The sequence below is a fragment of the Pocillopora verrucosa genome, chromosome 1 (genome assembly GCF_036669915.1).
Source record: "Pocillopora verrucosa isolate sample1 chromosome 1, ASM3666991v2, whole genome shotgun sequence".
Classification (NCBI taxonomy): Eukaryota; Metazoa; Cnidaria; class Anthozoa; order Scleractinia; family Pocilloporidae; genus Pocillopora; species Pocillopora verrucosa.
Window position 1 is genome coordinate 15025357 of NC_089312.1, and position 16775 is coordinate 15042131.

At 36.9% G+C, this 16775-nt stretch overlaps 1 protein-coding gene across 10 annotated transcripts; it reads left to right on the forward strand.

Moving 5' to 3' along the window:
• The first annotated feature begins 419 nt into the window (after positions 1-419).
• LOC131781646 (alpha-1A adrenergic receptor-like) lies at positions 420-16672 on the forward strand. 10 transcript variants are annotated; one of them, XM_066165736.1, is made up of 3 exons: positions 420-724; positions 9327-9369; positions 14546-16672. In XM_066165736.1, exon 3 carries the CDS (start codon positions 14579-14581, stop codon positions 15608-15610), a length of 1032 nt encoding a protein of 343 aa, XP_066021833.1. In that variant the 5' UTR covers positions 420-724; positions 9327-9369; positions 14546-14578; the 3' UTR covers positions 15611-16672. The 10 variants fall into 10 exon arrangements, with proteins under 10 accessions (XP_066021833.1, XP_058954331.1, XP_058954333.1 ...); XM_059098348.2 differs by having other exon boundaries at positions 9327-9456; positions 14546-16670; XM_059098349.2 differs by lacking the exon at positions 420-724 and adding an exon at positions 8221-8543 and having other exon boundaries at positions 9327-9456; positions 14546-16670.
• Positions 16673-16775: the final 103 nt, after the last annotated feature.

Consider the following 16775-nt stretch of genomic DNA (forward strand, 5'->3'; position numbering starts at 1 on the left):
ATTCCTACTGATTGGTTGAAATTCAATTTGACCATTTACTCCTGGGCAATTTTAGACGAGGGATTTTTAACTGATGCCGACAGCATTTGGCAGAAATGCACGCGGCTAGCCCTAACACATTCCGGAGTCATGTGTCGTTCTTCAAAGAACTTTTAAAACGTCGTTCGGGATTAAAGACTTAGTCAGGCTATGTAGACATAGAAGATTAATGGACGGAAACACCAGGACACCTCATCCTCTTTCTATTTTCTGAAAAAAGTAAGGATTGCGCATTTGTCGGATCAAAACATGTTCCCTACAACAAAACAACTGTATGTCATTTGGTTATTTTAGCTATTCAAAATTTTCGACCTACTCCGAAGTTGCCCAACTGGGGGGTCGGTCACGCTGGTGATTCTTGTGTGATTGCCACTTTCTGTACTCCTAGTTTTTTTTAGCTCTTAAGTGTTAATATTGACTCACTGAGTTTATCATCTGGCATCTGGTTCGTTTATTTTTTGATAAGCACACATTCAAAGTCTGATTGTTTCAAATTTCTGACGAGGTCACTCCTTTGTCATCGTTGCGATGATAAGTAAGTGATGCCGATTAAATTCCACTCGCATCATTGTTAGTATCAGTCAGATTTCTCTACTCATCCAAGACTTTTGAAGCGGAAGATGCGTGGCGTATTCTGTTAACACAGAAGGAAGACGTGTCGAAGACTGCTGCACCAAAGAACAAGGTAAGCTGCATGTACACGAGAAGCATGTTGCTGCGCTACATGAGGTAAACAACCACAATTTTCTCTCTTACTCAGATGATTTAGGACCGTTCGTTGAACCTTGGAGAACATTCAATGCTGAAGTTTACAATAATTCTGTTTCGGCTACCTTCTTTTAAGCGCATTTCTTATCCTAGAATGGGTTTTTATTCAAACGAACAGAAAGAGGAAATAAACTCAAGAGGGCTTAGCTCGCAAAGTAGGTATAGTTGAAAGTTGGGGGAGTTCATGAGACGGAGAATATTGGGAAGTCAATGAGACTCTTGAAAAATGACATCGGAGCAAGACAAGTTGATTAATTTCTGTTAGTAGAAAGACTTTGGTGGTTACTCCACAGATGTGTTCATGTCAACCGGCTTCACGCCTTTTAACCTTGTTGAAACTGTGAAGTGACTTTTACCATTTCCTCTTCGCAACAACAAGTTATAATGATCAGAGTGAACAACACAGGAAACTGCAAATAGGGAACAACATTGTTTTGTTTGCTTCTAAGGAGTAGTAATTTAATTAATACACGAACGCAACTAAGGAGATTTGAAGAGTTGATATCAGCGTAGAAAACCGAAGAATTTTCTATAACTCTCATTTAATAGAATTGTAAAACAGAATAAAATGTCAGCAAATTTTCCCTGCCTGCCCATCTTAGTTGGTGTGGTCAATAAGCAAACGAGAGTATCACCAGCGCCAACAAATTTACCGGCGAAGACGAGTTATGCGTTCCTAAAGAAAACCGAGATTCCTGTAAACATGTGAATGGTCAAGACTAATGGACTTGAGGAATGAGGAACATGATCGTAGCGCTAAACTGCTGTTAAAAATGTTTCTTTCAATTTGAAAAATGAACACATTAGAATGAGTCATGTGATGCGATCCAAAAGCGCTTGTTTCATAAATAAAAAATGCATCATTATTACACCAAGATTTTTTCAATACAACCGGAAAATTAACGATGTAAAATGTGTAAACAAGGAGGGATAAACATTTTTCTTGTTAAAACAAAAGAAATGTTTGTTTCAGGCAAAGGTTTCGACGATGAAGCTTCGGATTACTCGGTAGGAACTTGAAAGGTGATCAAAAACTTAAACGTGTTAGTATAGTCAACCAACTCCTTTTCTGATAATGTGAGCCTTTCTTGAAAAAGATTTCTCTCAAAAACAAATTAGAGGAAACAGTGTATAAAAGCACTCTATCAAGCTTTTAGAACGCCGCTTAAAACTTAACCGGTGCAGTTATGACAAGCAGGCTCTTTCTTACCTCTTATTTCTTTGATTTGGGAGATGTTTGAATTCAACACCTGAAGTGATCATTAGTATTAAACAACGTTATAATTTAATTTGCTTATGCTAAGACTTCCAGTGAATCCAATTGCTTGCGTGTCTCTTGCAAGATTGCTTCTTATCTCTCCTTGATTAGAAAGCGATTAACTGATCATATGTTGTCGCCTTTGGATCAAAGACCAAGGTCTGGAACGGGTAATTAACGGAAGAATACTGTACACTGTCTCTTAAAAAAAAGTTACAGAAACTGCTATACCGCACAGTCAACTGAAAGAAATGATCCTCGCAGCAGGACTGCAATTGCAGAACGGTGTTGGTTAGAAATTCAAGTTTCTATCCCTCAGCCATGAACGAAATCCACTACACATACAGCATCTATTTATGGCGTTGCAAAAATGATTCTGATAGACACGGTACATTGTACATGAAAGAAAGGGTAGTTAATTGATCAGCACATCTTGCACTTCTGTTGCATTTACGTATTGTTTATTTAGTATCATTGCCAAGTCTGGCCGGAAAAAAGAAATGTGTTACACAGCCCCGCATTTTGTTATCAGACCACGAGCAAATTCTATTGCCCCGAGGCTTGGTCGTATAGATCCTGATAAAATTATTGGACTTCCTCAGCGATTCCACGGTCCTTCGTTTTTTTGTCGATAACTGCGTTGGCGACAGACGATGTACAGATAGAGCTGAAAGGTGTATGGATCAATGTTCTATCTTTTGTTCCCAGGGGGTGAGAAAAGCTATAAGTGGTTTTTGAAGGAGAAGCAGTAGATTTTTTGTAATTTTTTAAGAAAAACAGCTGTGATATAATTAACTCAAAGCTGTTCGTTGTAGTTTCCTTGTTTGTTGGAAAGTCCAGTCCAAGATTTTCTTCTCCTAATAATTTGTCTGTGCTGGGCACCGCACCAACTCATAATTGTTGTTTATTTTTTTTACTTCCCAAATTACTCTTGTTACCGGAAATGTCAACGAGAAGTCACGAACAAACTGTCACTATCGCTTTTAATCGAAGAAAATATGAACAAAATGCTAAAACCTCAAAAATGGATGGATCATCTGAAACACATTTTTGTTCGGCCTGCCAAAAAGATTTGTTTTTATTGCGATTGATGGGATTGCATGAGAGGATAGTGGTCTTTTAGAAAGGAGATTATGAAATGGTTGGTTTTTAGTGGCTTATTTATGAAAACCAGAATTTTGTTCGACAGTCACGCTTGTGAATATCAGTGGAAAACTCATCACGCTTTACCTTAATTACTGGCGGAAATGAATACCTTGTACCGACTTACCTGTTGTTTTCCTTCAGGCTGGCCCTTAAAATAGACTGAAATTTTGAATAAATATTGCGATGTGTTGCAGAGGCATATAAAGGAGATAACACAAACAAAAATAAAACAAAACAAAAAAAAAAAAAAAGAAGAGAATGGCTTAGTGAAAGTGAAGGATATTATGACAGACTTAAAAAATTTAGGCCGGACTTTTTTTTTCATTAGGCGCAATTAACGACTTCTAATCGAGGGGTTATCAACAGTTTTTGAATTTTTATTATAGGGGGATGCAACATCAAAGAGTGTGAATGTTTCGGCGACAGCCTAATTGTTAAAAGACCCTTTAAACAACATATCGGTCGAGTTTCCTTCTCTCGTAAATAGCCGCTGACGTTTTGAAATCCGAAACGAGCTTTCTTGTCGAGCTGAGCACGTGCGAGACCGCTATTAATAAATCAAGGACCGCTTATCTTTGGATGAAAAGGTAATATCTTTGTCTGGGGAAAGCAACAGCATTGATAATTCACTTTTTGCAATAAAAGATTTGTTGAAAGGATGCTGCACAAGATCGATTGCTAATTCATAACAAATTTGACAGGAATGGAAAGGAGAGGAGAGGATAAAAGTGGATTGGAACTTGAAATTTGGGCTAAAAGAAATCGTTCACCATGCACAGACCTTAGCCTAACCCTTCTGAAAGACCAATTATCGCTTTCTTGAATTCATATGGTTGCATTCAGTCTAAATGTTTTGATTATGTTTTGTATGAAGTCTGTTGTAGTCCATGAACAGTTGTCCTTCTTCCCCATTTTTTCCCGTGATGCCTTTCATCAGTGATCTCTCGGATGAAGCATGGGAAAACGCAAGTGACCAGTTCGCAATGTTGGTTTTAAATCTGATTGGTTTAGAGAATGGCGCCAGTTTTCCGGACCAATCACGTAGCGGAGTAGAAATAATTCTACTGTTCTGCTGCCGATTAATTACTCCGGTCCACACTGCAACAACTTCACGACGCATCAGCAGAAAGAAGGCATAAAGAAAAAGTTTGGAAGTTGACGAACCAAGGTATTTCGTTTAGTGACAGTAATAAGTAACGTCATTTAAGCGTGAATGAATAAATTCTTCGAATTTCGGCTTGAAATTTGGCGCTTTCTTACTTAACAGACTGCCACGTAGCGCATTTAGAACTGAGGAAGTTTAAGAGACAAAGAAGAGAAATTAAGGAAAATTCATTTTTCAAAAATGGATTCATGCTGTTATTGTTTTCAAGAAAACTTAAAAGCGAATGTTTTCATTCGTCGTAGTGCACGGACGCTTTGCTTAATAGACTTAATGGAATCTTACGCAGCCATAGCGGCGAAACCTTGGAAGAAATTCGATTTAAAGGCTATATACATTTGTAATGATGTTGAGAATTTTGCTAGGGGCGTGATGTGTTAACTGTGCGTTTAGAACGTTTGGCACACCTCTTATTAGCGCATCGTGTAAAGGCGTTGTCGATTTCTAAATGGAATTAAGAGCAAATTTTTTTTCTGTCGAGGTCTTTTGACTACACAAAGAAAATATAGGAAATTTATCATGCACTAAAAGCGCTTGTGCTGTGCTATTGTTCTGCTCATTACGTTTATTGTTTTACCACGTCCTTGTTGAAAACTTGGGACTTATGGTCTCAATGGAAGTTATAAATGACACCAAATATCCAAAGAAACGACCTGGCCACTGTCGCAGATGTGAAAAGAAAAATGAGTAAGATAATACTAAAAATATCACAATAAAAAATTTACTCCCTTCTTTGAAATCAACGAAATTCTGTCTAGTATTTTTTGGGGAAGGAAAAATGAAAGCAGAGTCTGGCTGGTAAATTATTCACCCTTTTGGGCCTGTTTGATCACCTGGAAACCTGCGAGAAATATGAATTTTGACTCGATGTAGAAAGGTTTCGCCTGGTTCCTGAAAACTCAGACTTGGTTATTTGACAATGAGCCACAAAAATAAACTACTATCGTAAAAAGAAAAAAAAAAAAAAAAAAAAAAGAACGCGCATACATTTTGTTTTCATGAACGTTATCGGATAGACAGTGTTCGAGACAGATGTCGTAAACAAACGTTGATGTGTAATAACCTTCAAATTTTGGTAAAAAAAATTTTGTTTGCCGTTTCGTAACCAGTATCGATAGTGGAAAGAGAGCTTAACCAGTTTTATTTCAGCCAAAATATTTACATTCAGGTGATATTCTTCAACATGAATAAACATTTAGATCATTGCTTTGCTCGGAGCGTTCTATTTTTAGTTCCCTTGTCACCAAGCCGGTAAGCAGGAATGTTTTCCCGGCACTTTCATACGGTAGACCGTTTAAAACTCACAGTCTTTGCCAGAATGGTATACACCTTTTAGCTTTATATTTTATATGAGCAAGTAGCTGTTATCAGTAGACCGTGTAGAAACTCACAGTCTTTGCCAAAATGGTATACACCTTTAGGCTTTATATTACATATGGGCAAGTAGCTGTTAAGATAATATTATTAGACTCACAGTCTTTGCCAAAATGGTATACACCTTTAAGCTTAATATTATATATGACCGCTCCAGTATCTAAGTAAAATTGCAGTCAGACCAGAATTGAAGCCAGCAAAATGTATGTATTCGGCCATTACATGCGCTTGAAATTGCCTCATTATCTTTACACAGCTGAAATTATTTTACCGGAAAGACATTATTCGAAACTACACTAATCTCTGGATAAAAGATTCGAGCGCTTGAGATTTTTGTCGTAACTCTGCATCTTGAACACGACTGAAAACATTGTAAGTATTTATCTGTTTTTTATTATTTTTCTTGAGAAACAAAAACCTGTAAATCCACAGTTAGTGCCAGGATACTATATCGAGGGCATTTTGCGTGGTTCAATTTGTTTTCCTGTATTCTGTAGACATGTCGGTTTTTAGGAAGTTTCTTAGGGTTTCAGAGCCGCTCAAAAGTCTTGTTTTTTTCCCTGTTTCACAATAAACTCCTTAATTGAATCGACTGCTTCATAAATAAATTGTTTCGCATATCAGCCACTGAGGCACGAAAAAATCAATAGGATGTGGGAAAACATATCTTTGTAAATAGAAAAAAAACAACAACAACATGAATATTTAAATCTTAATGCTATGTTATCTCTATTTTTCCGAGATGATCTATTATTTTTGGCAAAGATTGGTTTGTGGTTAGTTCAAATTGCCAATGCTTTCTTAAAATCGAATCAAGGCCAAAATATTCACTCCACGACCGTTTTACACACTAACAAAAGAGGGACCATAAAATTTATGTTTCACTCTTTGCCATGTATTCTGAATAAAATGAAAAATTACTTAATGCGCATCAGTAATAGGACGCAGGCAACCCAACTGACCAAAAATATTTCGTGAGCTCTGTTTTATATTTAACGAACACTAATCAATATTCAAGTTGGAAACTCTTTATCATTTGAATGACATAAATGAAACTGAGGGTTCCTCAAAATTAATTTGTCTTTGTTGGAAGATTCTTTAGGAATTTGATCAAATTCATATCTTAAAAAAAATCTGGAAAAAATCTGGAAAAAAATTTGCCAACGTCATATCAGCCCAAGTGTGATGTTTTAGTTATAGAGAAGAAGAAGAAAAAATATTCAATTTAGACAGTCTCGAAGACCTGCTGATATTGCCATGATATTGGAGACATCCTGTCTCTCCTTGGATAATTGAAATAGTTGTGTTAAATGAAGAAAAACAACAACTAAAACGACACCAAAACGACGCCAAACTTAAGTCTCAGAGGAAGTCACGCTGAGTTACATATTCTAACTCTTGTTCTGGTGTTGCCACGGAGTAAAAAGCTGTTGAAATGATATCACTTTCGTCTAGTGTTTTTGACTAAGAAGCCTGGGAAAATTAGGCAATCGCAATATTAATGAAATGATAATAACTGCACATTTATGTGGCGCTGTTTATGTCATCAGATCAAGAGCGCTTCACAATAATTCTACATAATTCTATTCTGAAAGTGATAGAGTGTTTCCCACAGAAAGCAAATAAATGTATGAGTTGACATTTTCAATCTTAAAATATAATCTAATATGCCATGACTAATGTAGATATGTGCCACAAATGAATAAGGTCAGTTCTATTCAGAAGCTTATCTGAACAGATGTGTTTTAACAGACGTCTTTAAACTTCAGAAGCTGAGACAAATGTAATTTGGGAGGGAGAACTCAACTGGGGAACTGTTGCCTCGAAGGAGTGCTTCCCCATCCGCCTATGATTGTAGAGACGACTTCACGAAAAGCCCATTGATTTTTATTAAAAAGATTTAGAAGCCCTTGTATTGTACCAAGTTCCCATTCCCTCCTTCAATGATGCTTTCTTTCGATGTTGTTTTGTGTGGTTTTTTCTTCGGGTAACTTATTTGAATAACAAATAAGCAACAAAATTGACCAAGGAGGAGAAAGAGGGGTTTTTTTCTTATTATTTATGCCAGGTTGTAAAATTTGAGAAGTGAAGTTTCCATGTGTGTGTGCATAAGCTCTACTCGCCAGGTTTTGTTTGTGATCATAAATTAACTACTAAAATGATATTCTCTGGCTGTACAACTCTTCATAACCCTTGGAGTTTTTTTTACTTAATGGTTGTGAACCACAAGATCAGTCGACTGCTCACAGTAGGAAATTTTTTAGGTCGATCACAATGATAACCGACGTTTGTCTTGATGTTTGTCTCCGACTCAAGGAAGTAGAAGCAATCGGCGAGTTGGCGTTAATTCGCGCATCAAGCCAAACTATGGTAAATTGCTCGTGTTTATTTTCAGTCGTTATAAAAACATAATTATAGTTGAGTCGCGTAAGTAAACGAGGCTCAGACCATTGAATAGCCGTGAATTTGAATTTGAAAGGTGCCGGCCGCTAATGAGCTGGATAGTACGAATTTAAAATGACCATCCAAGCGATTCGGTTAATGCGTTTCTTTATTAAGCGCGTAAGGCCGACCACGGTGTTTACACAAATTGTTACAAATACGCCATTTGAGTTTACGTTCGGCACTTTTGAATTACTTGCAGAAAAAAAAAAAAAAGAAAATGAAAACGTGCTCTTTTGCCAATAGAGAAGTGAGAGGAATATCTTTGGAAAGTGGCGTAATTAATTAAGTACTTTGATGGAAAGGATATAATTTTTTTTTCCAAGGACCATTAGTGGATTCCCTCGATTCATGGTGAGTTGCCGTCGGTTTTGGATTCATCTATTCATTAGAAGGTTTAAAAATTTAAGTAGAATGTCTGCTTTTTCAGGTCGCGTGGAGACTCTAATTCACAACTTAAAAATTTGTTCGCTGATTGTTTTCCTCAACTGCGACCATAACACCATATTTCCAGTTAAATATTCAATTCTCATAAATTTCCATTCGCATTTAAAGCTCCATTAACTCAACTATTAAATTCAGGGTCTTAGTCGTATGAACTGCGACCTAATGAGTGCTACAATTCTGCAAATGAAAAAATATCAGATTAATTTTTTTTTTCGTGAGAGATCCACCATTATTATAACGCAAATTTCGCTTTTTTTGACCTTATTGAAAGCGACGCAAAAAAAAAAAACAAAAAAAAATGGTTGTGTATTTCGTCCTCTTGAAATCTTCTTGAAGTGTTTACGAAGGATTATGTCGCTTTTCTTCAAACAAAAAACTTTTGATGGAGAGCACTTTAGCATGCGAAGGATAATTAAAAAGAGATATAATCTTACACCCCGTAGATATACGCGCTGAAATTTTGTTTTTAATTCCTTAGAAAGGTTGTTTTATAGTTACCAATATGCGACCATTTAATTAAGCTTCCTGCTCCTGTAATTGAGGTTTCGTCACACTGATGTGTCGGCCTGTTATCATTACATGTTTTACTTCTTGAAACGTGCAGGCAAGAGAGTCTTTAACAAACATCTTTGTTGAATGTTTATGAATGACCATCTGCTTCTACCTGATGATCCATTAACATCTTTCTAGTGGCTGCTATAAAGGGGACGCTTCTTGATTATCGACCCCCTTGGTAAGTTTCCTGAGCGACTATTCTTTTGAAAAGGAAGTTGATGTAGCGAAGGAAAGTGGTACGGTTTATTCGTTTCCAAGACGAACCGTAAGTTTGATGTTTTGTCGTGCATTAATAAAATCTTTCGTTTTAGTTGTTTTGGGTCTGAAAAGGTTACCTTGTTGCTCCTTTTTCAGTATTTTCAGTGTAAATGAACGAACATTCTTTTGTTTATTGTTCATGTTCTGAGAGTAAATGGAGTTTGCTTACCCTTCACAAGCTAAAATTTGCTTCTAAAATTAATTCTTCCGCTTCAAGCTCGATTAACACGCACCCGAGACAGGTTACAACAAATATGTACCTTTCATTGCTTTTTAGCGATTCAGGTTACACTAGAATCTCTTGATTTGTAGTTAAACATGGCTTTCTTTGTTATTTTCTTAATTAAAAGTGAAAAAGGACGCGCTTCTTATTGAAAATAACAGCACGACAACACAGTTTCATACAAGGAAAGAGCAGCATGGCGATTAGCTTACATGCTTCTGACCTATCAGGCCGCCATGTTTTTGGAATATTTTTCACGCTGTATACCTGAGTTGGATTGTACGACTAAAAAGCGACCATTTCAAGATTCGTTTTTTTTATCTTTGCGCTTGTTTCTTTTTTATTGGCAAAGATCTCCCTTAACATTAGTTTCATATTTATCTCCAAAACTCAAGTTCGTATTAGCAAAATGGAGAGGCCATTTTTTGACCTCACATTGCTCGATAATCGATAATTTTTTCGATGTGTTCGTTGCTCAACGTATTTCTGACAATCTATACATGCAAAGAGGTAACTTTCTGGTGAAGATTAATTATAAAGCGGATGAAACTGTGTACATATTTTAATTATTTATAATCATCACTGCTAGAAAGTGGCTAAACAAAGTTTGCGTCGTTCTAATTTTCATCTTCTTTTTTGTCAAAAGAGTAGTTTTCTTCTGTAAGCTTGCCTGATTTAAGTCGGCATCGGTGTTTATAAAAATGTTAAGTTATGCTGAACGTGTAGTTTCGAAGAAAAAAAACCAACCTCAGCTCCGACTCATTACCATATTTGGAAACTGGTTGAAAATCTTCTGATGCGAGCCCCAAATTAAACCACAATGTTGACACTCTTTAATCAGTCGCATTATGTGCTTCTCTGAACCGTAAATTAAAGTTGAAATGTAGTTCTTAATTTGTAATTAAAAAAGACAAGATTATTATAATAGAATCTGGCGATATCTTTACCTGTGTTACTTGTCAGTATGTGTGAAAAGGACCGAACCACAAAAGACAAAGCTGATTACTACATGTTACAAGGTGTGTCCAGCCTCGGAAATCTTAAAAGCTGTTACGTATTTACATGCGCGGAGATTTCTGTCATGTAGAGCGGCATTTGAAAAAGCTGTGGTGTACAGTAACCCGTATTACCCTAAGGTATAGTACACAAATGTAAAGAGATTAACCATCGAGGGTGCAAAGATTAACAAACGTACAAAGTAATTCCTGTTCGTTTATTTCACACTTTCGCAAAATTACTGTTACAAAATTACTGTTACAGAAATCACTTCAGAATCGTATGAAAATACTTGCCTTTTAATTTAGACCTGTTACTTTTCATCTTTTGTCCATGATTTCGCTTTTGTCGCCTACAATATTTTTACCGGCATGATCTTTCGCGCATCCTGTTTCTTGATGCGTTTTAACAATCTCACTGTTGTCGGTTTGCCAAGCAATTAAGCGCGGGTGTTTCGCCTCTAAAAAATTTTATTATATTTACTATTTTTCAAGAAATGTTTCCCCTTTGTGCAATTTTTCTTTGTCGCCGTGATGAAAAGGCTGGGAAAAGCAGATTAATTCACCATTTCGGAGCGTAAACAATCATTGTGTACTGAGCTAAATAATACGAATAAATGTATGGGTTTTGTCTAGGTTTTTCATAAATTTATACGTCAAAGCAAATAATCATTTATTTATTAAGGGTTTGAACTGAAGGTCTCCGTTTGTCGTTCGCGTATAACCAATGATATTGAAGCCAAGCTCCCTTGCTTGCATGAGACGCTGTGGGATATCACTCGAACAATAAGATAAGAAGTTCTAGATTCAATTTAAATTAAGTTTTTTTTTAACTAGATTCTTATTATTGAATCAGATTTGATTCTAACAATCGCAATCGAAGCTCTCTGCTAATGGTTCTTAGGAATTTGTTTAACGATAGTGGAGTAAAAAAGAGAACAGGCCGACGGAGGCGTAAGTAGAAATGTTTGGCTGTTTTTATTTTTAAAATACTTTAGAATTAATTCTGTGTATTATCTATGCGAAAGAAACAGCCTTATCTCCTAATGAGGAAACACCGCAAAACTTATGTACCTTTGGAGTAAGTGAAAAAAAAAAAAAACTGGACCTGTCGGGGCACTATTTTACGTCAGACTGCATAGAATTAAACTGATCATCTTTTTTTATGTGAAGACAAAACAAAAATTTGGTACTCTCGGTATGAATTGATTAACGGTGTTTGAAATATAGGTTACAATTTTTTAGTTCCATTTGTTTATTACCCAAGCTTATCAACCACAATCCATCGTAGCCTATATCAATCTCTTAACGCGTGAAAGAGAGAGACTGATCGTATCTAAGTCTGTCCATGAAGACGCCCAAAGTTTCGTTTCGTGAAGTGTCGGCGTGAATTTATTAGCGCATGGTTAAGAAAAATAATTTTCAGTTCTTTGGTTCCATCCGTTCGGTCGATCTTGCTTATCAAATTACAGTACATCGCAAATCTCAAGAAAAATATTTCGTAAAAATACCCCATTATCGCCACCTTTCAAGGAAAGATTGATTGAGGTGATTCGGAAAAAGAATTACTTCTATTTTTGGGTTCCATGCATCTCTCCCTTCATTTTTGCTTATCAAGTCAAAGTACATCGTAAAGCGAGCCATCTTTTAATGCACAGAATGATTTTTATTATCAACTGCGGAACGGCAAAGAGATTCAGATTAATATGAAAAAGGTGCCACAAATAGATTTCGCAAAAGAGATATCTTACAGGATAATTTCCGTCTTTAAATCATTGATTATGGTTTCTGAGCTATTGTTGGTAATGCTATTAATAAAGTTTGCATAAAAGCTACTGGATTTACTTTAATCCTGTCAAAGTATTTGCGTTTGTGATTTCTGTCATTAATTGCGTGCACCGAGTTTCAATTTTTCATAAATTCGTCTGCGTTTCGTTTGAGCCGATTCTTTTTCTCGACTCAAGATTCAACACTAATCGTATTTGAAGTCAAGAGCCAAAAATAATTTAACCCGCCGCAAAGGTTAGTTATGTTCATATCATAGATTTTCGTGCGCAGCCTGGATAGGGGAGAATCACAGTAATCATTACAAGATAACACGCTTTCTTTAGGTCTTGCATGTATGTCGATCATGCCATAAATATTTGTCAAGGACCTTATCTTCGGTGTTTCCGATCAGGATGAATTTTGTAGACCGATCCGACGTCAAAGCCCATACACCTCCGCCAGTTTTAGGCGTCATTCATGTGGGGAGAAGATTACGGAACACATAAGGACGTTTGAAACCAATTTTTCAAATGAAGCGGATGTACTGCAAGAGCTGCAATTGGCAAAGCTTTGTCGAATTTTCTGCACGTTATGATGCCACAAACAACTTTTGTAAGCCACTTCAGCTTTCATTTGGCAAGAGTGCTTTGATTTTGCTTTGCGTGTATCAAGTAATTTATCATCTTCTTGCGATCATTAAGTAATATTCAACGATCGGTAACCATTGATTGATAAAATCAATTTCTTTGAAGTACAGTTTTTGAGCAGTCTTATCTTTTAACTGCTTGAATTAAAAGCCTCGCAGCTTGACTTACCTGTTGACTCCTACTGAGAGTGCGGAATCTAGAGAAAAGCGAGCTGATGCAGATCAGTTTGGAGAAGGAAAAGATTTCAACACTGAGTGAGTCATATTCGAAGTTCAAACTCTTTTTTATTTTGTCGCTATTGCGTTATTGTGATGTCCTTTTGTTCCCTCGCAAATTCATATGAAATCAAATTCCTCCTGTTTGTAGTCTGGCTTCAAAGACACATCGTCTGTTCAGTTTACATAAGCTCTGTGTTATGCCCGTCAAAATGGAAAAAATTAAGAGCCCAAATGTCAACATTCAAAGTTTACTTTTCGCCGCACAGACCTAAAAGCAATCTGACATCGATGTTTGAAATGAGAACATATTATGCAGGAAGGGTTTGCCAAATTTATCTAACACCTTTAGTGTACGAGCACGGTGAAAGCATTCAAGTGTGAGAAAATAGGATACTGGGGTCGGAAAAGAAAACAAACAGTGCCTTTACATTTTAGATATTTACCAAGGTTCATCATAACAGACTTGTCTTTACTGGAGTAAATATCTGTCTGACAGAGATCATGTTTAGTCTGATTTTGCATTGCTGGGACCTCGTCTGAAGAACAAGGATGTCTTTTTGATTTTTCAGAGATGAAAATTTTCAACTAACTCATAATAAAGAGAGATTCGAACAGACTTCTTATTATAGTATTTCTCGCCTGAACCACTGTAATAAGGTTGAATTCACAAACAAGTGTGATAAATAAATTGGTTTCTAAGCCTATTCATCTCGACAATAAGATTTCATCTCTATGCAATTTTTGATAGAATTATCATATTAGATTGATCTTTACCCTTTATTGCTGCAAGTGTTTAAAATTAAAAAGCCTTTTAAATCTCGTTGTTCCCTCAATAGCTTAATGTGAATGTTTTCTGTCCCTTTATTGATAGCCATGGAGTGTTGACCTTAATTGATTTAGCAGTTTAAAATCAGTAATCAAAGAAAAGGTGTAAATTAGCTTTTAAGGTATTTTGAGCCTTTGGGGTTTCCGGAAACCAATTATTACCTAAGCTACGAAAGCACTTGTTGACCTCGAAGTTATTTCCATAGCTGATCAAAACAGAGATTATCTCGTCGCAGGCTGAGCTTGTTCAAAGATAGAGAATGAGTAAAATGTCTTTGAGTATCTGGAGACTTTATTGAACGCAGTACGTTGAGGAAGTTGGTCCATTTTTCTAAGTTCCTTTCATTATCAATGTTTATATTTATTCAGTTATGCAGATGAGGTTGACGTTTAGCTTTTGTTTCGCTTCTTGTTCACACAGGCGCATCAAAGGCACCGGTGGTAGGTATTCAACATGTCTGAGGCAGGAAATATCACAGGTGCTCCCCCTACTGGCATAAATCCTACGCCGAATAGCATCGTTGCAGCTGTTTTCGTCGGTATATTGATCTTGGTGACTCTATTTGGAAATGTTCTCGTCTGTATCAGTTTCTACACTTTTCCCAACCTCAGGACGATCTGTAACTATTTTATTGTTAGTTTAAGTGTGGCAGATATTTTGGTTGCTCTGCTTGCTATGCCGTTTTGGCTCATTGTTCAGCTTAACAATACACTGTGGCCATGGCCTCGGTTACAAGAGGGGTTGTATTCCTTCTGGAGCTTCATCGATATTTTCTGTGGTACAGCCTCCATTATGAATCTTACAGCGGTCAGTATCGATCGAATGTTGGCAATCGTGACACCTTTTAAGTATCCAAAGATATTAACTACGAAGAGGGTCTTAATTATCCTCGCACTGGTTTGGTTGTACTCAACGACCATCGCATGTCTACGACTGGCCAATTGGCAAAGCTACGGCCTTTTTGCGGCCTTTGCAAGTTTCTTTCTTCCCTTGTCACTTGTAATCGTGATGTACACTGTCATCTTTATTGTTGTCAAAATCCAAGTGCACAGAATCGGATCAGCTGGAGGGAAGGAACACGCTAACGAGATGAAGGCAGCAAAGACCATCTTAGTTGTCATTGGCGCTTTCGTCGTTTGCTGGCTTCCATTTTTCGTTATTGTGGTAGGCCATGCAACAGACAAAAACTTTACTCACCCCATGGAAGTTTACAACATGTTCAAGTGGATGGAATACTTAAATTCGTGTTTGAACCCTGTGATATACACTTGTATGAACCGCACATACAGGCGAGCATTCAAGCGACTCTTTAATCGGGTTTATCTTGAGCAAACTGTAGGGAACAGCCGACGGGGTTCCTCTGTCAGTATGTACCTCACTAGACGAGGATCTGCGATCAGTGGCTACATGAGCCAACGTAAGCATCGTGGACCTATCACCCATACTGCTGTACCCAACATGGAGGCGATCGAAAGTGAAAGTTAATGGCATAATTTTTTCTTGGTCTCCTGGTCTTAACGGTGGAAAGATGAACTACGTGTAAATATTTCCGAAAAAAATTCAGCAGTAGCGCTTGTCATGAAAAAAATTTCCTGCGTTAAATTTAGCCATAGTTAACTTCTTCTGTAAACAAACCTCTTCAAATATTAACTACCAAATGGAGTCGCGACATTTGAGAGAAATGAGCTTTATTCGACGAAAGTGAAAAATAATTCAGTGGGAAATTGCATAATGACCACCACATTCACAAATTTGTATGCGGTGCAGACTCCAAAAGGCTTTAGTTGTAAGCAGAAGACCACGAACAATGCTAAACGCGCGAACAATTGGACTTTGTTTACGAATACGAAAGAAAAGAAAAGAGTTACTGCTCTGGCTACCATAAGGAATGTGACAACTAGAGTATCCAAAATTTAAGATGGAATCTACGATATAATGTGACAGTAGAAGGATAGGATAGAAGTCTTGTGGGTAAATTAGAACATAGTTGTTGACCATAGTCGCAGAATTCTCTTAAATTAATTTTTTAGAAATGTGAGGTTATTACACCTCCTCCTACTCCTCCCATCCACAATCACAGATTTTCCGTGTAAAAGCGAGCTAAACTTGGGTTGGCCGATCCTTTTTAGAAGCCGAAAATAAGAACAGTTTTCATTTTAAATCAAATCAATGGTGTACTGTTGAGCAATTCGACGGGAAGTTGTTTAACAACAAATTAATCGGCCTGATCAATAATTAATTTTGCCTTAAGGCTTATCAAGTACTTGTCACCTTATTGTTTTACATGAATAAACAGATTATCAAGGGCTATTTTTAACGTCTCTTTTCCAGTGTTGAATTTGAAGTAACCAATTCACACATATATGCAAAGATTCCTCCTGGCTCCATTTTGAAAACTACGATTGTTCGAAAGGTCTTTCAGTTTCGAAGCTAGCTTCCTTTCGCACCTCCTGTCGCAGCAGGGTGCAATTAAAACTGAGTGGAAGATGCAAATAACAGATCTACCTTAAATGAAATGCATAAATGGTGTGTTGAGCTTACTCCTAAACAATCACACCGTATAAACAGTGTGCCAATTATACTGTTAACCAGGTCTACCTTCTAATCTTAGTTCTCACTCTGGTTATTCAATTCTTGCTTAGCTGGGATT

Excerpts from the sequence above, each read along its gene's own strand:
- LOC131781646 (XM_066165736.1), top strand. The coding sequence starts at position 14,579 with ATGTCTGAGGCAGGAAATATCACAGGTGCTCCCCCTACTGGCATAAAT.